This window comes from Phalacrocorax carbo, chromosome 2, assembly GCF_963921805.1.
Source record: "Phalacrocorax carbo chromosome 2, bPhaCar2.1, whole genome shotgun sequence".
Taxonomy (NCBI): domain Eukaryota; kingdom Metazoa; phylum Chordata; class Aves; order Suliformes; family Phalacrocoracidae; genus Phalacrocorax; species Phalacrocorax carbo.
Window position 1 is genome coordinate 125,873,466 of NC_087514.1, and position 25,884 is coordinate 125,899,349.

The 25,884-nt window shown below is 45.0% G+C and overlaps 1 protein-coding gene across 2 annotated transcripts; it reads right to left on the minus strand.

Moving 5' to 3' along the window:
• Positions 1-717: 717 nt before the first annotated feature.
• On the minus strand, positions 718-25,670 carry NR1D2 (nuclear receptor subfamily 1 group D member 2). Of its 2 annotated transcripts, XM_064444267.1 has the most exons (8): positions 25,390-25,670; positions 21,708-21,968; positions 19,656-19,744; positions 18,526-18,670; positions 16,287-16,903; positions 12,617-12,802; positions 8,537-8,747; positions 718-3,856 (listed from the first exon to the last, which is right to left on the minus strand). In XM_064444267.1, the coding sequence occupies exons 1-8, from the start codon at positions 25,403-25,405 to the stop codon at positions 3,660-3,662; spliced, it is 1,722 nt and encodes a 573-aa protein (XP_064300337.1). In that variant the 5' UTR covers positions 25,406-25,670; the 3' UTR covers positions 718-3,659. The 2 variants fall into 2 exon arrangements, with proteins under 2 accessions (XP_064300337.1, XP_064300336.1); XM_064444266.1 differs by lacking the exon at positions 25,390-25,670 and having other exon boundaries at positions 21,708-22,044.
• Positions 25,671-25,884: the final 214 nt, after the last annotated feature.

The window sequence follows — 25,884 nt, forward strand, 5'->3', positions numbered from 1 at the left end:
GCATCCGGGTGAAAGCTGGAAAGAGCTCTTCCTAAGGACCCCCCAGGCCCTGGGACCTTGCTCACGGAGCCTCAGACTTGGCGGCAACAAGGGAAGCCATATGCAAACATGCCACCAGAGAAAGCATGCCAAGAAAAAAGAAAGAGTTTTTGTGCTGTTATTTTTTCCAGTGCTGGCAGTCATAATTTTGTTTCTGTTTTGATTTGGGGGTTTGGGTTTGTGTTTTTTAAGCACTGATAGACTTAACATTTCCTGGAGAAGCTTCTCTTACCTCCTAAATAAGTAGACATTGCAAACTAGGAAATCAAACAGATCTTTGCCATCTGTATGCCATTTTCCAGCTACCTTTTATAACCTAGCTTTAAGATTGTCTTTACCAAAAACTAAACCGTATACATTTTTTTTCAGTTACAAGGTTATGTTCTTGAAATGTAATGAAGGTGTTTAAAATAACTATCTATTTTAATGATGCTACCCAAAAAAGTTTGTTAACTGTAATAAGCAAAGTGCGCCAGAAAACCCCGACCAACCACCTGGCAAGACAAACCAGTATCACAGGCGGACCGATATGGGCACCCAGCCACTGTGCACCAGTGCAGCCCCCGTGACCTTACAGCAGCTGATGTTCTCATCCACTACTGTTGCTCTGCTCACCTTGGCACGTTGTCCTCCCCTCCAGATTTCATACAGAAAAATACAAAGAACACAGAAACACAGTTTAGCTCGCTGACATAATGCCCATATTTAATCTTTTAAAACAAGAACAAAATCAAGAATAAAATCAAGAATAAAAATTTCATTTAAGTCATACAGTACATTAATCTCTCAGCAATGACCCAATCTACAGTACTCAAATGCCTGGCATGAAGTCTATTATCTCAGCGTTTAACAAGTGTATAACCAGTGACACAGTAAAAGAAGAGCTCACAATACACAGCTAACACGATGAGTTTAGATTTTCTTCTAAGAGCCCAGCTAGGGTTTGTAATACGTGGGTCACTTTTGAACCATGCTTTAATCAAATTTTTTGTTCAGTCAATCTGCTTGGGGCTTTTTTTCTGTTACACGAGTTTTTCCATTATGTACAGGAAGATTATTTCAAATGAAATTGCACAAGTTAGAATATCTATCTATAGGCATACATGGTCAATCTAACTAAAAGTTTAATAAGCAGTAATTACTCAGTCCTGGTTATACATTCCTAAAGGCTTAATAATACAGTTTTAAGAAGAAAAAAAAAAGGAAAAAACCAAACCCAAAACACAACAAAATACAGTTGTAGGGTGGCAATCTCTGTAAGAAGCCTCCTTCCCTCCCAAAACAACCAAGGGTTAACTGTACTTTCCACGTTTGAAATGGGGTCTACAAAGAAGTCATTTCAGCTCCTAAATAATACAAAACATGTGACTGTGTCCTTTCTAAAGTCTGAACGGTTCAGTGTGGAATTCAGTGAAGCTCTCAAACAAATAATACTGGTAGGATACAGACTGTTAACAGAAATTAGGACAATATGCCCCGATAGCACATTTGGATAGCAAAACTGTATGTATTAAGGGGCTGTTATCCAGTGGTTAAAGTAGCTTGATGCAGGACAGCTCTCCCTGCAGCAGCTGTGGTGGAGGGGAAAGGGTGGGCTCTTCTGCTCCTTAGCCAAGGCTACAGCCAAATTTTCCCCAGCTCTTACTCACCACGCACTGGCCCCCTCCTGCTCTCGGCCCCCGGCCAGCACTCCTTACCACTTTCCGACGGCCAATCCCCCAGCCCAAAGGTGACCGGAGCCGTGGCGGGACACGAGCCTCCCCTCCTTTGCCCAGCTCCTGATGCTCAGGGGCAGGCAGGGATCTACCTCTGCTCCGGCTCCGCGGCAGGCACAAGGGCTCCCATCGACTCACCGCTGTGCCAGAGCTGCTCCTGCACGGCAAGTAGGAGCTCTGCAGTCTGCTGGCTTTCTGGCTCCTGGCCTCAACTGCTGCATATATCTAAATGCAGTAACAGAGAGGTCTCTCCCTCTGCAGAGTAGTGTTACCAAACGCTAGAAACCCAGAGGGCTACCTCTAAGGTAAGTTAACTAAACACAAGGGTAATGGAGCATCTTCTTCCCACATCAGCAAAACATAAACATAACTAATTAACACAACTGCTTTGACTTTTTTTAATCTCTCTTTTCTGGTGCCAGGTCCTGCTACAGAGAAAACCCATAGAGAGCCACTTTCCTAGATGGAAAAAGCAGCAGAATCTCAAGCCTTGAGGATCTGCTTTGTAATTTGCTACTGGCATAAACAACAAAAAAAGTCCCATTTGTTTGGTTGTTTTTTGTGGTGTTTTTTTTAAGAAAAAAAAATCCAGACCATCCAGTGCACCTTCTCCGCACATACACGCACGCACACACATGCACACGCATCCCTGGAGAGCTCCAGAAGAACAGGCATGGGAGCCACAAGGCCCAAAATGTGGAAGGACATGGGGAATGTCTCCTGTGTTCAGTTCTCATTTAGCAACGAGGCAGCAAAACGATGTATTACAAGAAATAAATGGTCACAGAACACACATCCACCCAAACGCAACCATGGATACATTTTTCTCTCTTTTTTTTTTTTTTTTTTCTGATAGATGCTGTTACTCATCTGATAGTTTCTTTCTGGCTGTGCTGAAGTTTCTGAAGAGCAGCTGGTGCTTCTTTAACTTCAGTGGCAATGGACAATCACTCTCATTACTGCCACTACCAACCATCTCCGCTTGAGATTTTCTCCAAAACCATTGTGGAAGTTGAAGCTAACTCTGCCCCTTTGGCGCCACTGGTGGTGGTTTTTGTTGTTGTTGTTGTTTTGTTTTTAAACTAACAAACACAGCATATTAATGCAAATTTGATGTTTTCTAAAAATTAGAAATGCTCAGATAATTAGTTCAGCAATATGCAAAGTGCATCTATTTGGTTCTTTCCATAGATCACCTTCTGTTGTAAGTTTAAATTCCTTCACAGTTTAAAATATTGTGAAGAAATTATATGTATACTTTATGTATAGAACTATTTATATACATACACATATATACACACAACTCTGTACTTTATATAGCCATAAACACTCATTACTTAACTATTTATATTATATACACATGGCATGAACACACGCTCAGTGAAGAGTTGGTGCAGGCTGAAATCATTCCATCGGGTTTAATGGAATAACAACAGTGAAACCATGAGTGAGTTATCAAGAGACACAGACATAACATCTATTAGATAAGTGAAAGACCAATTAAATCAGCTCTTCCATTTTCCTAGTAGCGCAGGGTTGTTCCCACCCCATTCCATGCTCCGTATGCACATACACAGCTATTTCGCATTCAGTTTACATGAGAGGGCAGTGGTGGTTCTTTTTTCTAAGTGAAAGAACAGTCCATATTTACTTGGGCTCATCGCAACCTCTTCTGCAGAAATGCGGCACAGCTGGGTCTGGACGTCTTGGAGGACTCTGAACGCTGCGCCACTGATAGCTGAAAGCACCTGCTGAAGCGTTATTGCATGGTTATGGGACAGCTATCAATTATTCACAGTCTGTGAACTCTCCCTCTCCAACAAGTGGTACAACTGTATAAATACATAGTTTAGCACAAAACAGTTTAACACGAGGCAAGTCCAAGTACAAATGAGACCTAAAGGCCTATGGGTGAACTTTAAAGGCCAAGAGTTCTTCAGAGTGCATGTTGTTTAAGGAACGCAAGTCAGGTAATTTCAAAAGAAGTTTTGTGAAAATAGAGGCTTCGTTTGGGTGATTTTTCATGATTAAGGTCCTTAGTGCACGGATTAGTGTTTCCTGAAGTGCCTCCACAGAATTGACATTTTCTATTCCAGAGCGATCTAAAAAGGGAGGGGGAGAGAGAAGAAAAGAGAAGGAGAAAAAAAAAAAGAGACTGAACAGATGTAGTTTGCAACATAAAGCCACAAGAATCACTCACTAAATTAAGAAGCACAAGAAAAATTAAATATCTATGCCAGAAGTTTCAAACCCACATACTAAAAGTCTTTCAAGCATTATTTAGGGTCAACTTTGCAAAGTATCAATCTCACACTGAATTGGCAGCATTCAATCACCTTCCCTGCCATCACTTACCCGTGTTTCCAGAAAAAGGACAGATTGAAGGACACACTTGAATATTTTGCTGAATCACAACTTTCAGCTCAAGGAGAGAGACAGGGCACAATGAAGTAAAAATTTCAAAGATTTCCCAAGGCTGGACACAGAACCCTAAACTTAAATCGGAGGTTCATGGTTGAGGGGGAAATCCCACTCAGGGTAAGCCACACTCATCTCTGCACGACAGGATCCCCAAGGGGCAAAGGGAGTACAAGTCTGGACATGACTGGGCACTATTTCTGAGTGCATTCAGAAGCACTGAACATGATGAAATGAAATGCACCCAAAAATTCCCAACTGAGGAAGAAAAGAATTTCAACATCAAGAAAAATATTATGCTTTCTCATGCTGCACTCACAGCACGCCTGAAGCATCTCTTTCAAGAAAGCTGTATTTAAGAACATGCCTGTTGTCCTGAGGTGCAACCCAAGTAAGATGCTTAAAAGGATGATTTTTAAAGCAAAACATCTCACCTAATAACCATGCAGAGTAGCTGTTTTTCCCAAGCTGTAGCCTCTCTTCTTAAACGCTATGTAAATTCAGCAGGGCACATGCATGCACGAGTGACAGACACGAAGGGAAATGTGCTTTGATGTGTACATGTACTTAAGCACTTTGCAGAACTGGGACACAGAATGACAACAGCTTTCTGGAGTAGCACTGAGTCAGACTGTACAGTCAGAGGGGGAATCCCTTCCTTATGCTGTCAGCGTCACTCCAGTCGAACTTCTCAGGTGAACAGAGTCTAGGAAGTCCTCCTGGACTACTCAGTGCCGTTCCCTACCACTATGAGAAAAATTGCTATATAATCCACTTAAGGCTCCATCTTCAAGCAGTCAATGTGTTTTGTTCCTTTAGAAAGATTATTCCAGAATCTTTGACAATTAGGAATTTTTAATATCAAACGATGTTTTTTAGCATATATTCCACTCTTCCATGAAGATTTTCCATCACATTTGATAGCTGCTCTCAAACAGAGCACGAGTGAAGAGATGCCTCTCTTCCCTTATTTGTTAAACTATCCCACTTGCCCCCTGCTTTGCAAAACCTTTAGGTCTGCTCTACCTTGAGCAGGGATGATGACATTTGCACAGAGTATGCCAGATAAGGTTTCTCAAGAGCTCTGTACAGTAACAGCAGTACTGCCTTGCCTCTGAAGGCAGAAGAATGCAGTCCAGTCTTTCCCGGCTGCCTCGGTTGAGTTACTGTAGCCTCCTCTCTTCAATTAGTCCAAGTCTTTCTCCTCCCTCTCACTCTACTTCCAGTTGCTCCCAGTGACCAGCAGAAGTTTTTGTTAGTACTATCCCAATAAGAGAATAATAGAAGGTGCGTGTTTTCTATTCTAGCACACGGCATCACCCTCAGTTAAGAGATTATCTGGTCTCTAGACCTGCACGAACCACACTCTTTCAGCCTTGCTTCTTTCTCCTTCAGTGCCCATGATCCATCTTGCTATCTCCCCTCTATCTTCAACACATCCAGCTAACTGAAGCTAGAGGTGAAGCATTCTTCCTTTGGAATGGTACCAAGGTAATTCCTCAGCACTACCAGAAATACTCCCACATCCTCACTGTATGGCCCTGCTTTTTCTTTCTGTATATTCAAAATATCACTCAGAAGAGCGGTTATTCATCCAGTGTTATACAGAGATGCTTCTGACAAGTGTTCTCCCACTGGCGCTATTTAGGGAGTTATGAACATTTTTTTTTCCACTGGCTTTTTTTTATTATTATTTTTAGACAACTAAAAGTATTTTTAAAAGATTTTTAACAACTGCAGTGTGGCATTTTATATTCTGGATCACTTAATCAGGATTCAACAGTTACACACTCCTGTCTGCTGCTGGAACTGATGTAAATCTTGACTACTCTACTATCTTCCTTTCAATCTTCTCTTAAGTAACTTTCATTCTGAGATGATGAAGTCTCCATGTCCTTATTCTTCGACCTTCAGTTCTTCTTCCAGTTACAGCATCTTTTGCCTTTGCCTGCATCTCCATGTCATTCTCTCTGATGCTGTTCCTCAACTCTTCCTCCGTCTCTAACCAGGTAGGTAGTTCTCTCTAGCTCCGCCTCCACCTTATGGGAAGTGACTCACTGGGTCACATTCCTTGAGGAGTGGGGTGCAGGGGATCTGTCTTTCAAGATCTTTTGATCAACAGATGCCCACAATCCTTCAGTTCTACAGGCACCTTCTCCTTGGTCCAAGGCCTTGCACTGTGAGCACAGAATCACGGAAAGGTTTGGGTTGGAAGGGACCTTTAGAGGCCATCTAGTCCAACCCCCTGCAGTGAGCAGGGACATCTTCAACTAGATCGGGTTGCTCAGAGCCCCGTCCAACCTGACCTTGAATGCTTCTAGGGATGGGGCCTCCACTACCGCTCTGGGAAACTCGTTCCAGTATTTCACCACCCTCATAGTAAGAGGTTTTTTTCCTTATATCTAGTCTAAATCCATCCTACTTTAGTTTAAAACCATTCCCCCTTGTTCTGTCACAACAGGCCTTGCTAAAGAGCATCTTCCCCAGGAGCTCTGTTGGTGGCACTTCTGATCTTCTTAGGTACCTGCTCAAGTGTGAAGCTTGCTCACTTACTCACCTGTGCAAGTAACAACTGCAGCATTTCGATACAGTTGCAAGCTAGAGTGAGGTTATCTGAGAATTGCTGGGCTCAGTGACCATCAAGGTTACTACTGTGTCTGGAATATGGTGCAAATGCAAGTTTGGGCCCAAATGTTAAAAGGCTACTGAAGCTGTACTTTATAAAACCCTAGAAGTATTTTGTGAAGATGTCCAGGAAGGCTGTGATCAGACTGCAGATCAGATCACAAGGGAGCCAGGATAGGTAGCAATAATGTCCAAAGCTATGATTTGAAAAGTCCTCAGCAGCTGCAAGAAGCCTGAATACAAAACACCTCCTCTTTTTTTCCTGTTGCACAGCTCTGACATCAGGCACTGTACATATTACATCCCAGCCCTAAAGCTAAGCCCTGCTGAGAGCTAGCAAGAGCACGGAGCAGTATTTTAAAGGGGGGGGGGGCGGGGGCTGGCTCTGCGCTAGAAGCACTTCTAACAGAACAGATTCGGCCATTTACATTCAAAACAGGTGGCACAGAGATTGCGATATTCTAGGGCCCAGCAGCTGAGCAAGCAAGAAGCTTAGTAGCCTAGTTACAACATTGCAAAAGGAGGGAAGAGGCAACCAAGCCTCAGTCCTTATTTTAAGGGTTGTCTCCAGTTCTTGTCAATTCAGTTTTTGAACAGAATATGTAAAGCTGAGTTTGGAAAGGCAAATAAAACCCCAGGTTTCTCTCTGCTACCTGAACATTTTCACTAACAGACTACAGTGCCATGCTTCCTTCATGCTGCCATTCGTTATGGCTTTTGAAGCTTGCGAACTCTGTACCACCCTCTCCTCAATACCACCGCTTACAAATTGAAGAGACTGCAGCTGTCCCATCCTGTGCTACCACATTTCAGTTAGGCCGTGCACAAAAGCTATTAGGCTGGACTGTCCCACCTTGTTTACAGAGGCTTCATGTGACTATGGCACCATGCCTGGGGTACCCCTCCCTGATATGAACGACGTGGGTCTAAACGACTCCTGTGGAAGAGGTGCACTTGCTCAAGAAGTGAGCAGCCCCCAAATGCTGGCTTGTTGTATAAGTGGGCACTACTTATTATTAACTGGCATTCCTGCCAGTTACCTCCAGAGAGCTCCTTACCCAGCAAGCAGCGATTCTGCATCTTGTATTCCAGGCATTATATGCAGAGCTAATGTGCCTAATTTGAGGCTTTAGATAATACTACAGAAGTAGGTGCTTAATCCTTCTTTGAACCTGGGCCAGGGTGTTCTGTATTTCCAGGGACTGAAACAAGATATGAGGCTGGTGAAGATGTGAGTGGATTGGCAGACTTTTAGCAGTAAGAAGTCACGATGCAGATAAATAGGGCTTTCTTGCTGACATAGGCAGAGATCAAACTGTTGGATTTAGACTTAAGAAAGATATGCAATAGACTTCAGTGACGATACTTGGAAGTAAAAATACCACCTTATCCCAAGACTTAGGCTGTGCAAGTCAGGAGTAATTTCACTGATGCTGTTCTTGTGAAACTTGGATGAGTCAGACAAATAGCTTCTAAACAGCCATCGGGTAGCTGTAAGATGTATTTTTGCGTTCTATAGAAAGCAGTAGGAAAGTATAAGTCCATTGTCACATTTTTCCAAAAGGCAATATTAGAAAGAACAGGTATGTAAAAAATGTAAATTACAGGCTGCTAGTAGCTTAAAACCTACTAAATTGCACTTGGGTGTGAAATAACGGGGTATACATTTTATAGAAATCTTTTAATAGAGCGGCATATTCAAAATTTGGCAGAGGTACAAGTTAACTTTCTCTCCTTACCAGCAGATACCAGGACAACCGCTGTAAACAAACTCATTTCCTCATCACTAAGTTGCAGGGCATTTAGTTTCTCGCTAAATTCAAACATTGAGTTGAGCAGATCACCAGCTCCCATTGAATGCAAGTCATCTACACTGTACTTCTTTCCACTCAGGAAGGTGACGGTACGTTCCTTTGCATCAAACAAAGATGCAAACCGTACCATTAAAACCTGGTGAAAGAAAAAAAGAACAACAAAAACATATAAATATAGGTGGATTTCTAGAAAAGCCAAAGAAAAATTTAAACCTTTTAACGTCATTCAAACTGTCTCATTAACCGCTGCACAAGCATTCTATACAGAAACTGTCAGCATGCTATTGAGCTGTAAAAACCAGTGCAAGCTCTGGCCCAGTAGTCTGAGAGAAATAAACAAGTGAAAAAATTAGCAAGTGGATGCAGGGGAGGAGCTATAGCACATGAAAGGGAGGAAAATTAAAATTGAAGCCTCAGACAGCCGGAGCCACAAAGACAATGCCATTCATAAATATGCCAGTAGGACAGCTTGCTTAAGCCACCGAACAGCCAAAGACATACAGAGAATTAAAAGAAATGTTTTCTTGGCCACACTTAGGAGGAGCAAAATGAAGGTATTGAACCAGATTCTCGCTTGGCGTAAACTGGAGCAGCTCCATTGAAACAATGCTGATTTACACCACCTGATGATCTGGCCCACTAGGCATTCTTTGGGAAAGTACCATGCCGCATCGCTGTACCCACAGGAATGTTAATGAGCTCTGGTAGAAAGGAGCCACATGTACGGCCTTCAAAAGGCTAGGGAAGCAGGGCTTGAAACGGCACCTGGTCTGTAGCTGCAGCTGGGAATACCCCTTTGGTATAAGCACCTGGGCTGGAGCAGTTGACATGTGCTGAACTTACCCCTCTAGGCTGAAATTTCTCTTGTGGTTTCTCAGTCGTACTGTGAAATGTTTCCCTCTGGAATGGCTTGTAAAGTTTCATTTGCTCATGTTCAACAACCTTATTTACATTTTCAAGGTTTAAGGTACACAGAACAGCCTTCTTAGTTGGAGAAAGTGAACCAACTGGCATTGGTTAAAGCTTCAGACTTGCTGTAATCTCTTGGTGTGACAGTTGTCTCTTCTCACTTACCCTACGTAACTGAATTAATTTAAATGTTTACTACAGATGAGAGGAGAACTAGGTTTTCAGCAAAGACTAGTGCCTTTGACAAGCTTAAAAAAGGAGGGTTCAAAAAAAAAGAAAATGTTTGAGAATTCAAACACCATTCATGCACGTTACACAACCTGCTCCTAAACTTTAACAGCCAAATGACATGCAGCAATCTTCATGGACACATAAGCACTATGTATTATTCACCTTTGACAGCTAAGCTATATGTCCTTTGATGACATTAACTACAGAGTGCAGAAACCTAGGCAGAAACCTAGGTGCAGATGCCCTCAGAATACAACAAAAGGAGACAAAGGGCAGACAAAGCTGAACTTGTGCATTAGCACGGAACCACCAGGTACTCAACAATCTTTCAGTTGAAAACAGTATTCCCCTTACAGAACTGGGCTTTAGAAACATGATCTTTAAATAATAAGCAACCAGTATTAATGCTGGTATTCAAAACTGAAGCCCACAAAGCTGTGTTGACTTACTACTAAGGCAAAGACCTTGCCTATAGATTTCAATGTCACCATTGTAACCCAAGGAAGAACAGTTTAGACTACGGTATAGCACATGATCGATTTGTCTTGTCTCACTTCAAGCCAGACTCCTATTTGTGCATGCTGAGGATATACCTGATCAACCCTACCACCTGACAACAGCAATATAAGCACACAAAAACCTCCACACAGGTAAATGCTTGCTCACTTCCCCACCACCTGCAGCCAAATTCCCAAGTTTGTGAGTCTGTGGAGAAACTGAGTCACCACCCAATGGATTCAACAGGCTTGTTAGTTCTACCACCAACTACATTTGGAGTGGGGGCTTGTGAAGGACCTGTTCAATCCAGCTGAGTTCCTTATTTGAGGATCACTGCTATTTCTGATCTGGCTCCCATACAAAACCATGCCAAATGCCACCACGATAACTGAGCTCCCCAGTACTCCCAGTTCTAAGAGGGCTTTTTAGCTTACCTATGTGTGAATATATATAGCTATGCTGCTTCTGCACCAGCATTGTCTCCATGCGTCTTCCTACCCCCAAATGAACAAGCACTCCTTCAATACGAGCTGCTGGTAAGCACAGTGCCAAGATGGCCACACACTAGTGCCCAAGGGAGCCAAATAGGCTCAGAGGCAGTACTTTTACTCAGGTTCTTCTATTAACATGCAGATGTTGGGATATCCTAGCTTAGTTACCCAGAAGACAGAAATGATCTTGTATGCACCAGGCTTTGAAAACGCTTCTGCCTCTATTACAATGGCTTATTAATCCTGTTTTGGGGTTTTTTTTCCCCCACTGCTCTCTGCAGCATTTTTTTTCCCTTTTGCTAAGATGCCACATAGGCCTGTAACTATAGGTACCAGCTCACTAAAAGAGATCATTAATGTTTCTCATAAACAAGCGAATAGGGATAAGTATGCAGCCACACTTTATTATTAATTCCCTTGGATATAGAAACCTTCTTATCAGCAGTGCTTGTAACTGGCAAAAAAGCATACGAATGAGGCTTGAGAAAAACTTAAGGTGAAGAAAGGCCAAGACAAAACATTTTACTTGCAAAACACAAAGGTTTGGCTTTACGTTATCGGAATGGTTCAAGCCTGATTTTCCACCCTCCTTGAGGGCACTGGACAGTATACCACTTTGCAGAGGAAGGAACCAACATTTTTGTGTTATGTGAACAGCAACATAAGAGGCTGTAGCAGAAGAAGTGAAAATACAGCCTTTAGCTACCGGAGTTGTAGATGAATATTAAAAGTTCAAGAATAAGTATGACAAAAAATACATGACAGCAAAATGGAAGAAACAAAGAAACTGACACGCTCCAGGCACCAAGTCTTCCAGTATAACTTGTACCTTCCAACCCAACAATTGTCCATTTTAGAACTGCGCTGTATAAATGCAGATAAAAGACCCAACACGTTACACCAGAAATTTCTTCAGTTCAGGTAAATACAAAATCCAGCATTCCTCTTTGAAAGAGTAAATCAAGTAAACAAAAGCAAAAGCATCACCAACGCTGCCCTCCCCAGAAAAGCGCAGTAACACTGAATACTTGGGATTTCAGCTCCTCTAGTCCTCTATGTTTATGCTTCACATTTGCATACTTATGAAATGTTCATGGTCTCCAACAGACACAAGACTCTGGAAGAGCAACTAAAACCTTTACTTAAAGGTCCCCTGGTGAAGGTCACTAATTATAAAACAGGACCAAGCTCTGTGGTGTCATTCCCAATTTAACACCACTAATTCACATATATGTCATGCTCACAAGTGGGTGAAATTAACCACGAGGACTTGCTGGGACTAGTCTAAAGTAAGCCAGGCTGCCACTGGCACACACTAGCTACAGAGCTGCAGCAGGACAGCTAGTTATCAGCACTACCGCTCTGGAGATGGAGGCTTCAGCAAGACCCAGCTGCTAGCAAAGGTGATTGGTCAGAATGGATGCTCTGGCTTTGGCAGGGAGTGCAGTGGCAGAAGGAAGGGCATACAGAGTGAAAAACACATTCCTCTACAAAACTGGTAAGTCAATAGGTAGCTTTCTAAACCATCCACCCTTCCAGATACAGTCTGCTTCTCTCCAGGTAAGCAAAGGTAGCTATCAAAGTAACCAATCCTATACAAAGCTAAGAAACTCCTCATTAGTCATTTATTAATGCCCAGCGAAAAGGAATGGGTAAAAGGGCTGAGCACTTTTGAGCTACTTGGTAGAGGGACAGCTCACCAAGATTTGACCAAACAGAAGCATGGGACACCATCAGCTTAAAGGAAAGCTCAGAGCTAGCATCCACAAACAAGCTGGTTTTGCCCAATATAACCCAGTTCTATTTATTTTTGTTCTTAAGGGGGTCAGACTGATGTAAGCTTGTCAGGTCCACACTATACACACAGTGGTCTCACCTCAAAGGTCCCAGCCTTCAGAAGATTGACCTGGTCATGTTGGGAGAGATCTCGGAAACCTGGGATGCGCTTGGCAAACTCCACCACTTCCTTCACCGCAGGGGTAAAACTCAGGGAAAACTCTTCCCAGACTTCATGGCCAGACTTGTTTGGGTCCACGTGGGGAGTCTTACTCATTGGGCAGACCTGATGTTTACAAAACATAGGCAGAAAGCAACTCTTAAAGATATAATTCCAAATACTGACAAATACTTGAAAGAAGCAGGTTTATTCTTCAAGAAAACTCTGCAATGACACATAGAGGAAAAAATATCAGTATTCCTCAGTCAGCTCTGAAAGCAACTGGATCTCTCACTCTCCCTTTAAAAACAAACAATAAAAACCCCATGGCAGTCCATTAGCAGTCTGTTTCTAAATTTGCTGACCTTTGAAATGCCAACATTGTTTATAGCAAAAGACTCGAGAGAACCCAGGTTATGCTGTTCTTCCCTGATGTCACTCATGTCTGACATCTGGATTTCTCTTATTTGTATTATCCCTATAATCTGACAATTAATCTCAATTTCACAATCAATCGATTGTATCTCACAGTCACTACTACATTCAGTCTCAAGTACCCTTCTTGTTTTTCAGGCAACTAAAATGATTCAGTCAAGGTGACAAAGGTGTCAACACCAGAGCAAGGAACCAAGCCTTGGTTTCCTGAGTCACAGGTTTACACCCTCATTACTAGGACAACCTTCCCCTCCTACGTGTTTGCTTTTACACGTATCACTGAAGGACGACCAAGGAACACCAGTTCCAGTTTTGCTCAGTCACAAGCTGACAAAATGCTCTTTCTTTTATATAAAAAATTGCTGTATGTTTGTAAGAAAGTCCGAATTCATTGCAATGAGATCAGACATATCAGTCAAGGCTGACTGCCAATAAATTCCCTCTGTAAAACCCCACCAGATGCTCTGAGATACTTTCAGTTCTGCTTTCTAAAATTTACATCTGTTAAGAAAGTTTAAACCTTTCAATACTCATTTCACCTGTTATCACCAAGGATGAAAATTCCTTTAAGTATTCCTCACAAGTATACTGAACTGTTTATGTAATCCTACATAACGTCAGCAAAGCAAATAGAAACAGTGAAATAGATTAGTAATTCCTCAGAGCTATGATGCTTTTCAGGACTTCCTGAACCTGATAATTGCCTAGCAATTTTTTTGCACAGAAGGTCCCAAGATCCATTACAAGAATGTATTCAACAGGTATATACACGCATGTGTGCATATGTATTTGGTAACAGCTAGGGAAACCAAGACAGAGATAGATAGACAGACATTTCCATTTGGGTTTTGCTGTTTGTTTGGGATTTTTTTTGTTTGTTTGCTTGTTTGTTGGTTACCCCCACAAATATCAGTCACTAACTGAGTAGTCAATACGCGGAAAGCTCTCCCCAAAGGACAAGTTAACAGAATTGCAGATTTCTTGGTTCAACTGTGAAATCACACCACCATTTGTGTGTCTGAGGACAACGCTCAAAACCAAATGATGACTTGTGGGGTAGAGGAGGACCTTTTCCATACACTGAAAATGAAAGTCTTTTGGCAAAAAGAAAGGTCTAGGCACCCAATCAGAAGCACAGCAGACACTAACCACTGCTCTGTCCATGATACTGCAATGGTTCACAGAGATGTTATTAAAAATACAGTACTCTCTGGAAATAAGGAATGTCTGGCTCAGCACCCTGCTCTGAACCAGGCACAAAACCCACTACAGATTCTCACCCTACCATGGTTGACCCTAGCTCCCAGGCACTCGGTCCTGATGGGGAACTGCCGCTTTCCACCCCTATGTCTAAGCTCTCTTGAGAGACCTCTGCCCTGTGCAGTCACTAGCTCTCTTTAGACAAACCTCATCAGGAACGACCTGTTCTGCTTTTCTGGTTGTGGGGGTATTGAGTTAAAAAAAAAAAACAAAAACCAAAAAAAAAAAAAAACCAAAACAAACAAACAAACAAAAAAACAACAAAAAAACCCTGAACATCTGTCTCCATACTGGTTCACAGCCTAATTACACTCCCTTAGAGCTACTGACTCATTTTTGTCAGATCCTGCTTTGAGTTCTCTGGCAAAACCCTCATTCACGTTCAGGGACGCAGAGTGGGGCCTGCAGTGCTCTGCTGGATTTGGGTTTGCTTCCTCATCGTCAGCTGTGTTAAACCTCCCTGCAGCTGCTATGCACAGGTCAAACTGACTGCTTGAGCCTCTGCAGGCAGCGTCACTCCCGGCCTGCCCATACCAACAGGTTTAACCTCTGCTTCTCAGGAGTGCCAAGAATGCTGTTGTAGTGACTCCACATACTTTCCCTGCAAGGAAGAAAGGTCGGGAATGATTACTGTTTGCCATGGTGTAGTGCCCAGAGCCTGCAATTAAGGTCAGAGCCTGCTAGGGATGGCATGCTCCACATATGCAGTAGCCAAAGAAATAAAAACAAATGAACAAACGAAAAAACGACAAAAAAAGAAAATCCAGTATCAAAACAAACAGCCTTCACTATGTGGAGACTTTCAGGGGCCTTCAAAAACTTGTGAAGACTCTTTACAAACTAGAAGGAAGAAAAACACTGGCAGCTCAAGTACTTCAGAAAGGTCAGGGGCTCGTGCTTCTCAACAGGAGCGCAGGATGAGAATGAGGATGTTATGTTCTCTCAACCCAGGCGGTTTGAGCGATAAAGAGAGGACAATCTATTTTAAGGGGCTTACAGAACCGGCTGCCTGAATGGTAGAGAAACAGCAGGTGCAAGGCAAACCGGGAGGGACCTGTTAAGTAAAGACAAAAAAAAAAAAAGCCAAACCCATATGCAAGAAAACAAGAAGCGTCCTTGTTAAGAATTCAGTGAGAAAATGCTCTAGCAAAGTCATCTAAGGTACCGAGGAGCATATTCAGTGCCTCATTTGTGTACGTAGTACAGAAAAGACCCTGAACTTCTCTCAAGCAGTTTAGCTGTGCATCTTCCTCCTGCTTCTGTTCAGATTTGAAGATGTTCTAGGGGAGAAGGATGCATAGCCTTTAAGTCCCACTGAGCCTATAACAGAGTAAGCCTATTCCCATTAAAACAAAACAGAACAAAAAAAAAACCACCCCAACCAACCAAACAAAAAAACCACCCCAGCCTACCTGGCCAGAGAGATTTTAGAACACACTAGGAAGGCATGCAAACAGACTGGCTTAAAACCCTAGCCCTGAGGTTTCACCCCAGAAATTTGCTCTGAATACCTTTAAGGAAAATACAGCATATCTGAGTGTATTTTAAAGGGAAGTCTCCAAGAGGATTGAGTGAAGAAGGGAATTTATAAACTCCTAGCATCCATTTTCATTTCTAAGTCAAGCTAATTAAAAACCTCGTAAGTTTTCTTCCACCAATGCTTTTTGACATCAGTCTACTCTGAGTCGGCTAAAAACTGAGCCAAGAACCCCCATCACTTGTATGATTTCAAATCCTCCACACAACTTGAGCCATTATTCTCCATCACAACTTGTGCTATCAAACTCGTGTCACTATTTTCAGTTTCAGCAGTTGTGCCAATTGTGTGCAGCTTCACTGACTAACGAGGCACAGCTGGATCACACCCATCACTAAGCCTTTCACCAGTCAAATCAAACAATTGATATCAATATACCAGATGCATTCTTCCTCCAGTGCTGCAAGAGTAAACAGTATTCTTGTTTGGAGAAAAGCCATCTTCTGGGATCCTATCACACAGTCGCTGAGTATAACCACTGGTGAAGTTCATACAGTGGCCGTTTGTGAAACACATGGCATGTCCACCTGGATAATGCATTGTGCTCCTCCCTTTGTACTGTCCACCAAGGTGCTGCTCGCTTTCAGGGTACTGAGGGCCACCAAGCCCACTAACACAGTGCTCGCTGCTCAAGATGTACTGCTCAGTATTCTTTGACACTCTCTCCCCACTCTGGGACTGCATCATCTCTGCTGGGTTTTGAGACTGTTCTTGGTTGTACATGAAAGTGTCCTTGTGGGCCCTAGTGACCATACCAATCACTTCTTCCTTAGCCATGTCAGTGCTAGGAGGGGGAGAAGGGCTTTTGATGGTTTCCCGCTCTTGTTTGGGTTTGGAGGAAAGGTCTTCTTGAGGCGCTTGATCTTGATGTTCTGTTAATGCTTCATTGGGCAAGTGACCGCTGAACTGACTGTTCATCATGGTTTTCATGGCACTCTGCATTTCAATTAGCATCCTCTGTTTTTCACGTTTGGGAATGCGGCCAAATCGAACAGCTACCAAGGTGGAGAAATGAAAAGTGGTGGGAAGAAAACAAAACAAAACAAACGTCAGTCCTGAAAGTGTCAGCATGCACACATACAGAATACACACCCCAACCAAAAACATTGCCTTTTAAGGGAAGAATTTAACTGCTCTCACCACTACTACAGCAGGGGTATTACCACTGAAGCCAAGGAGATTCCCGACTATAGGATAGATGCAAGATATGAAATATATGCTGTTGTTTACATACAAAGAGAAAGCAGCTCTAAAGCACACAATCTCTAAAGCCTTTTCCCTTTTTGCAGCAAACCTGGCTATGGGATATAGACACAGTTGTGTTAGTTAATTAAGCGTCAGGCTTTAAGACTGAATCAATTAAAACAGTACAACTTTGTGAGCAGACAATTAGCTGAATGTAAACACAGTTCATAGCATATTTGAATAGAAGTCCTACAAGACAGCTCCTCATGGACCAATTATATAGCTTGCCAAAACAATTAAGAGAATCAATGCTGAATGAAGCTTACCTTGGCAAATTTTCCTGATAACTTTGCCTTAACACGGACATTTTCTGCTGGCAAGGGGATGGGCATCATTGTGGCTGCAGCTCTTTTGACCCTGTCCTAGGGAATCTACAAATGCCTCTACCATCCTGTCAAACCACAGCCTTACAAGGGCTTATAACCAGTTTCGACTGATGTAATTAAGTTCATGCAGTAGTCCATCATTAATGTAACTAAATCTCTTTCATTAAAGCAGGTGCAACCTTCTGCACAAACAAGTGCCTAGGGGATGAAATAACTCCTATGCACAACAAGAACTTGGAACAATTATTTAAAATAAGTTTTAACACTCCACCCACTAAATCATTAACAGCCCAAGACTCCTACTTCTTGTGAAATAAACACCCAGAGAAAATAAAAAAGTGAAACAGAAGGAAGAGTCCTGGTTTGTGACAGTATGTTGCAGCAGACTCATGAACGACATTTTCAGCATTACATTTTAAAAAAAAGTCACAAGGAGTGTATAGTCAGCAAGGTGGTCAGAGACCCAGCTCAACATTACCCTTTCCTCCCTGCATTCCCCTTCCCTCCAAGAAAAGGGGGTGAAAAAGAAAACTCACAAAAACAAAACCAGAGCAGTTATATGCTCGTCTCATGCACCCAAACCTAACTCTTCAGGCTCTCCAATGATTACTCTAAGGCTATCAACTTGGGCAGAATTCCCTTTCATTGAAAAAGCAACAGTAACAAAACAAAACAAACAAACAAAAAAAACAAACAAGAAAGAGAGAAGAGTCTTGTTCAGACTCAGGCAGGTTACAGCTACAAATATTAACTCATTAAAACAAAATTAAGACTCTCGTTACAACTGTCCCCCTAACAGACCACTGCAGTGCAACCCACTGCATTGGCCTCCAGAGGCGGGAGGACAGCTCTGCAGCCAGTATTATGTTACGAGTCCAGGAGAGTCACACAACAAGAAGGCAAGCGATCTAAACGCTCTCAGACCAGAAACCTGTCCCTGACAATAGGGCTGGCTCCATTTTCTGCCATTAAGACCCTTAGCAATTGCTTTTGAGGTGGGCAGCAGATTCCCTCTGAGAGGATCACTGCTCAGTAGAGGAACATACCATCTCTTGACATCCCAACAGAGAGACATTTTTTGAAACGACACTGCTGGCATCTGTTCCTATTCATTCTCATTATAGAGCAGTTGTTATTCTTCAAGCACTTCTTATACTGGATGTTTTGCTGAATGCTTCTTCTGAAAAAACCCTGTAAACAAACAAACAAAAAACCAAACCCCACAACTATTATTACAGCATGTCAAATCCTCCTGCAAGATTCACCTCTCCACAAGCACAGAAAACCTCACTGTGTCTCCTCAGCTGCTTCAGAGCCATCGGCCCAAAGTGATTTTGAAGAACTTCCTATTCCTCATGACTTACTCCCCCCTTCATGTGTGATCTGTGTATAATGCAAACTAGTTATGATTTCTATTTATAGAAGATGCTAAGTTGTTCCCTGCGTAGTCCACACCTAAGAGCAAAATATCTCCAGTATTACCTCTATATCTTATAAACTGTCAGTTTATAAGATATATCTTAATATATTGAGGGGATATATCCCTCAATCTCCTATGACACCAAGTACGAAGATGAAAGTCAAAATCAGATCTTTTGACTTCAATCTCCATAGTTTGTCAATAAAACCATCCTGTTACACCACATGACCTTCAAAGGTGTTTCTGTCACACAACCCTTAAGCTGATAAACTTCACAGAACGTTAACAGTTGCAGTGTTACAGTATCAGAAAATAGAGATCTACTGATGCGTGAACATGCAAGAAGCACCCAGTTCTGGATTGCCCCGTGGTAAAGAACTGCTTTTCCAAAGCTGTTTTGTTCTGTGTCCCAGCCCAGGTGACAACTCACACCCACTATCTCTTAATGCAATTAACGTTCACATGTCTTGTGTGACACAGTCCTTACCGCTTCTGTCTCCAGTTCTATTCTCTGCCATGCACTCCAGGTCAGGCAGGACTGGACAAGGGACAAGAACAGAAAGTACTGCGGAGAAAATGCTGGGTACTGCTAACTGGTTTGCCTTTTCCTACAACTTATACCCTGACTGAAATTTCTTAGATTTAAGTTTAACAGAGAAGCATACCAATTTTTTTTTTAGCAGGTTCACCCCTTTTCCCCTATGGGGAGAACGTGAGCACTTCACCAGCAGAAAGGTGAGCAGAAATATAGCTCACCTTGCAGCCCTCACAGGCGTGAACACCATAATGAAATCCTGAAGCGACATCTCCACACACTTTGCAAAGGAGAACCATGCCATTAAATTCTAGAATCAGAACAGAAAAGTCAAGGATATAGAAAACCAATGACAACTGCAGGAACAAGTTTTCAGCTTTTAAAACCTGGAGTAAAAGCAAAATATGTCAGGTCAGTTCAACATACAAAAAAATACAGCAGAGGAACAAACAACAAGAATGTACAAAATCCCTGACCGGTTCAGAAGGTACTGGTGCAAGGGAGGGGGAAAAAAAGACAAACATGGAACACTCAACAGAACAGAGAGAAAGCACATATTCACTGAACTTTCAATCACAGCAGCATTGTACTCAACTGTAGAAAAAGAAAGTCTGCTTACATTTACACACTTTCAAAAGGGCCATTTAGTTAACTAGGCCACCAAAGTTTGGGCTCAGTCTGTTTTTCCATCAGGACAAGTATGCCCATATAAAGGCTGCAGTTTCCCCAACAGAGAATAAACATATTTTCTTAAAAATAGGAAGATTAAAAGATACTTTATTTCATTATATATTGTAAATAAGCCATACTCTCTACCTATCTGATAACAATTTTGGACTGGGTAACTCAGCCATATCTACATTTGTAAAGACTACTCATTTGAGTGTATATCCAGAATGGCAGGCTTGCACACTTGAACTTGAGAATACCTTCTCAGCCCTGTAAATAAGCTCATGGTTTGGGGTTGGGGTTTTTTAATTATTTATTTATTATTTTATTTCAGCTTGTCAATAAAGATTTTTTGCAAGTCCTAAGTGCTGGTCTAACATTGGTTTCACTGAAGCCAATGGGAATTTTACCAGTGACTTGAGTAACCACAAAGTTACCTTAAGAGCGAGCAACAGAGACAGCTGGAAATACTCCCACAGAACCGTATTTTACCAGAGAAGTAATTTATTTTACATGTGTGTTTCATTTGTAAAGAGGAACTAAAACTTTTTTTTTTAAAAGGTTTTGAAAAAGAACCAAACCACACTTTTTTTTTTTTTTTTTTTAAACACAGCAAGTACTGAGCTAAAAATGTTATCTATCTATCTATACATCTGAACAGTTTACAACAGGTTTCATCTTCGGGAACCTCTGCCCTGATACCAAAAACCTAGTTACTAGTGAATTTTTAAGAGGAAGTAAAGGTTCTTACTAAGAACTTAGGGTAGGAACACTTTAAAAAAGATACTTTTAAGGTAGAACTGTTAGATACTTATTCTAGCTTCACAATAACTCCAAACAATAAAACAATTCTACCAATAAAAGAATTCAGCGTTCAAAAGACTAGTCAAAATGCCAGCTGAGTGTTTCTTGAAACACTCATTCCAGTACTCAGTTTGATTCCTGCCCTTCCAAAACTGTTCAAATATAGTTCTTTATCATTGATCTTCTCCAATTACCAAAAAAAGTGTGAAGCAAATATCTAGAGCTAGATTTTAAAATGCATTTTAAAGGCTATCCTTTAATTCCAGCTTACGAGTACTTTGTTTTTTACACCCACAAATTAAGACTCGGAATCAAAAAAGACAAAGGTCCCAGCTACAGCTATGTAAATATAATATAATGTTTTCGTAATTTATTTGTTTTGTTCCTCAGAGAAATCTGGGGAAGGGAGGGTGAAGGGGCAGGGGAGGGAGTATGAAAGAACAGAGAAACTAGATTTGTGAGACAGCTCCTTAAATACTCCTGAAGGCAATTTCTGATCACTATTAACTTTACTTTATTGCATCTTTTTAACCAAGTGTTTGATTTTTATTAAGATCAGTTTTCACTTGTGAAAATTTGAAGTAAAGCTGGACTGTATTTATGGACTGTGTGAAGTTAGCAGCAATGGAACCTCCATCTATTAGCATTGGTACGGCAATACCAAATGTATTACCATACATATAATGCAAAAAGATAAAAGTGGAGACACTGCTATATGCCTTCACAGCAACCCACACGGAGGACCCAGTTGTAATACATAAGGGGAAAATGGTGGTTTCAGGAATCGACACCAAACGTACTTGTGACTCCGTTATGGCCTTTTGACAAACCAGCAACACTCGACTGGTTTGTTTTAATAGTCTCCTCCAGCCGATCGCTCTTTGGTGCCCCGTCAGAGCCCTCGCTGCTCCGACTGTTGCAGCCGCTTTCCGAGGAGGAGCTGTTCGGAGAAGATGGTACAGGCGAAGAGGATGACTGGAAACCGCTGTCTGAGCTCTCGCTGTGACATGAGGCTGGGCTAGATGCCGAGCTTGAAGAGCTGATGTAAGCTATCACACCCCCTAAGGCAAGAAAAAAAGGCGGCACGTAGTGACATAACAAGCAGACATGCACCGCTGCCATGTGAGCCACACTGTGACCCAGCACCACCAGACCCAGCCATCACGTGTTCCTGGGCGCACTCCTTTCCCTCCCTCCCTCAAGCCTGCTTCTCTCCATTTGTTTTCAATGGCTGACCTCCCAATCCACCCCATCCCTTCTCCCATCTTATCAGCCTTCTCTGATCCAAGTCGAGATGAAACAGCAGAACCAAAAGACAGAGCAACAAGCCATGGTTCTGGCAACAGGGAGAGGACACAGGGCAGCCCAGGGAGGGTTTCCCTGGCCACCCTCTGAGCAGAGCTCTTCTGGAGCCAGAGCAAAGACGGGATCTTACAGCGCTGTGGAGCCAGAATGCAAACAAGCCAGGTTAGGGACAGAAATAGGGCAGAGAGAAAGACTTCATGCAGGCTCTGTGCCAGAGGCACAGAAAGGAAGGGCTGGGAGGTGCTCACGATGCAGAAGGGAAGGGGGCAAGGGAAAGAAATAGCACTGCAGCCTGGCTAGCCTACTGAACATTGTCTGTCTGACTGCAGGCCTTTGTAGCATTTCTAGCAGCAGCTAAACTCCAACTGCCAGGCTGCTATTTGCAAACAGTCTCTGTCCTGCCGTGTCTTGCAATTTGACACACTTGAGAATCCCTCAGATCAAACAGCTTTTTGTCCTCAGGCAGACCTGGGAGCAGTTCTAGCTTTTCACAGGCTCCTTTTTCTTGCTTGTAAGCAAGTGAAATTGTTTCCACTTCATTTGAGTCTGTCTCCAAGACACAGCACTTCAAAAGTCAGTATAAAAACATTTTGATATTTCACACAAAATTTCAACAGCAAAAGCTACACAACTGTTTAAATAAATTACACTCAGCAGCATCTCTGTTTTACGCCTGTGTTGCTCTGTAAAGGAGCTTCACAGACAACTCGGGACATTGCAGTAAGGAACTTCATGCACCAGTAAGAATTAAAAACTTTAAAACAGCTAGGCACTGGCTTCCTTTGGAGGAGAAAGGCATTGGTATCAGTAGAGTCCTTCATCAACTGAGTTGGCATGGCAGGTCGGGGCTGTAGCCCCTTACACAGCCATCGCCTCCTCACAGGTAAAGGCTGTTACGCCTCTTAGGCAGAAGAGTCATACAACCCTGGAAATATCACCGCTTGCAGGTAGAAATTCTGACTTGCAAATTTTCATTACTTTGATCAGCTATAACGGTCCTCTTAGCATTTCTGGGGCAGTTTTACCAGCCCATTTCCTCTTCAACATTTGATTTTTTTTTTTTCCCTACCAAGGAAACCAACACCCTAAAGAGCATGCAGCCCAGGAGCCCCTGGCAGAGCCACCGCAGAGCAGAAGTCAGACCAAGCGGTCGTGTGGCACGTGCACTACACACAGACTGCTTCTCACGTTCCTGGACACCAGTGCCCCTACGCCTCACCACAGCGGTTCGTCCTGCACAGATTTTTTTTTTAAGAAATCCTCCATGCAGCTTAGCATGCATCCAGGAACAGGTTTTTGGAGAAAGGAGGGTTGCAACGACACACAGGTTCCACAACAGCATAAGGAAAAGACACTGTCAAACACCCGTGCTAGTGTAAGACACCACCTATTTGACAAAGGTCCTGCCATCCCCTGGCGCTGCACGCGCCTCTGCCAGGTGCCAGGTCAAAGCTCACAGTCCTCCTGGCCCAAGGGAGGCACGGAGTTTCCCAGCAGGCGCCATCCTTATCTGCAAGGGGCAGAGCAGGGCACGCAAACACAGCCCCTGCAGGGAACTCCACGTTTCCCCACCCTGCCACCCCGCCCTGCTATCTATAAACCCAGCCTCATAAAAAAAAAAAAAAAAAAAAAAACCAAAACAGAAGAGATGCTCTTTTCCCTCAAGGGTAACCGGAATGTCATAGGGAAGCACAGAAAGAGCATGGCTACGGGGGTTTTCACGCCTTGTCTTTTGAAAGCCTGAGGAGCCCCAGATGGTCGGGCTGCTGCCATACCCTAGAGAGCTTGGCAGTCTTGCCTGTGTCATAGTCCAGGTTCCTAATATTTTTGTTATTTCAGAAGTTACATTTCCCTACAAGCCCTATTTTTGTTTGATCAGCAGTTAAAAGCCTGATCTCCTACGCAGCACGGGGCGACAACTCAAAGAGCACCGACACGGCGATCTCTGTGCACGCACACGGGTACCCCGCAGGGAGGGACCCCAGTGCTGGGTGGTCAGGGCAGCCCTGGGTCTACAGCGTGACGTGGCTTCGCTCAGGGAAGCCGCGGGAGGGGGGTAAAACACACCCTTTTGGCGCTTACGCGGAGCTGCGCCGCTGCGGAGGCACCTCGGGCCCTACCCGGCGGGGATTTACTTAAGAGGGGGCCACCGCAACGTGCACGTATTTCATTTACGGAGAGATTTAGTTAGTTGTAACGACGCAGAGGCGCGAAGGAGGCGGCGAGCTGGCTACGTCACTAACCCTTTCACCGGCCCCGAGGACGCTGCTGCTGCGGCAGGGGCTCCCCCGGCGGCATTCATCACCCTCGGTAACAAAGAGGGCAAGAAAACGGTGGGGTGCGTGTCTCACCCCGCCCGCCTCCTGCCGCCGTGCGGACAGCTGCCCGCCCGCCGCGCCGCACCGCACCGCGCCCCGCACCGGGGCTGCGGCTTCCCCCGCCGTCAGGCGGCGCCGGGCTGGGAAGGCCCGGTCCGCCCCTGCCCCCGGCCGCCCCCTCCCCGTTACACAACGCCGCCTCCGCGCACCGGGCCGGGCCACGTGCGGGGCGAACGGGCAGCCCCGCCGCCGCACACGGCCGCGCGCGTGCGGGCCCCGCGCCCCCGCCGAAGTGCGCGTGTGCCCCGTGTCCGTCTGTCCGTGTCCCCAGTTCCTCCCACACCCACCCCCATCCGCGGCCTCGCGCGGCGGAGGCGGGGCCGCCCGCCGCGGGGGCGGAGCCACCGGCGCCGCAGCCCCACGTGTCCCCGTCGCGCCCCTCCGCCGCCGCCCCGAATGTAGGTCACCAAAACAGCGGCCGCCCGCCCGCCTCACGTGTCCACGCCGCCAGCCGCCCCGCGCCGCCGCCCCGACACTATTATGCAATCCGCGCGTCACCGCCCCGCACGGCCAATGAGCGGGCACGCCGCGCGGAACGTAAACACAGGGCGCACATGGCTCGCCCGGCGGGTCCATGTGAGGCAGCGCGCGGCCGTGCCGGCCACCAGCGGGGCCGGGGCCGGGCACCGCCGCCACCCGCCGCGGCCCCCCGCCTCCCGGCGCCCCGGCCGGGCCCCGCCGTGCCCCGCCGTGCCCTCCCGCCTGCCGGGAGCGCCCCGCCGGGCCTCTGTGCGTGTGTGTGTCCGTCCCTCCCGTCCCGTCCCGTCCCCGCAGCCGCAGCGGCCGCCCCGCCGCTTACCCGCGCTGACTTCCATGGCGGCTTCCTCCCGCAGGGGCAGGGGCGGCGCCGCGCTGCGCTCCGGCACGGCTAAGCTCGGCTTGGCTGGGCTCGGCTTGGCTGGGCTGGGCTCAGCTCCGCTCGGTCACCCTCTCCCCGGCTCCGTCCCCGCCGCAGCCCTACATGCAGCCGGCGGGAGGGCGGAAGGCGGCCGCGCTGTCGGCTGTCAGAGCGGCGGCGGCTGCTGCCCGTCCCCGCCGCGGCGCCCTCCCCTTTACAACAAAAGCGATCGGGAGCCGCGCAGAGTGCGGCACCGCCGCCCGCCCCGCCCCGCCCCGCCCCCGACCGCCCCCCTCACCCAGTGACACACTTTCCGCGCCGCCCGGGCCGCGGGGCGGGGGCGCTCACGTGCGGCGGGCGCGTGCGGGGCCGGCGGGGGCACTGCGGCGGCGGCGGGGCAGCGGGGAGTGCCGCGGTGGCGGCCGGGGCTCCCGCGGAGGATTCGCGGGGGGCGGC

What these genes read in the sequence shown, in the direction of transcription:
- NR1D2 (XM_064444266.1), bottom strand. Translation starts at nt 22,029, where the DNA reads ATGGCAGCGGTGCATGTCTGCTTGTTATGTCACTACGTGCCGCCTTTT. An exon ending in ACGCCTGTGAGGGCTGCAAG is followed by an intron (nt 18,671 to 19,655) that starts GTGAGCTATATT and finishes GTTTGTTTACAG; the next exon opens with GGTTTTTTCAGAAGAAGCAT. An exon ending in GGTTGTCCTGGTATCTGCTG is followed by an intron (nt 3,857 to 8,536) that starts GTAAGGAGAGAA and finishes CTCCCTTTTTAG; the next exon opens with ATCGCTCTGGAATAGAAAAT.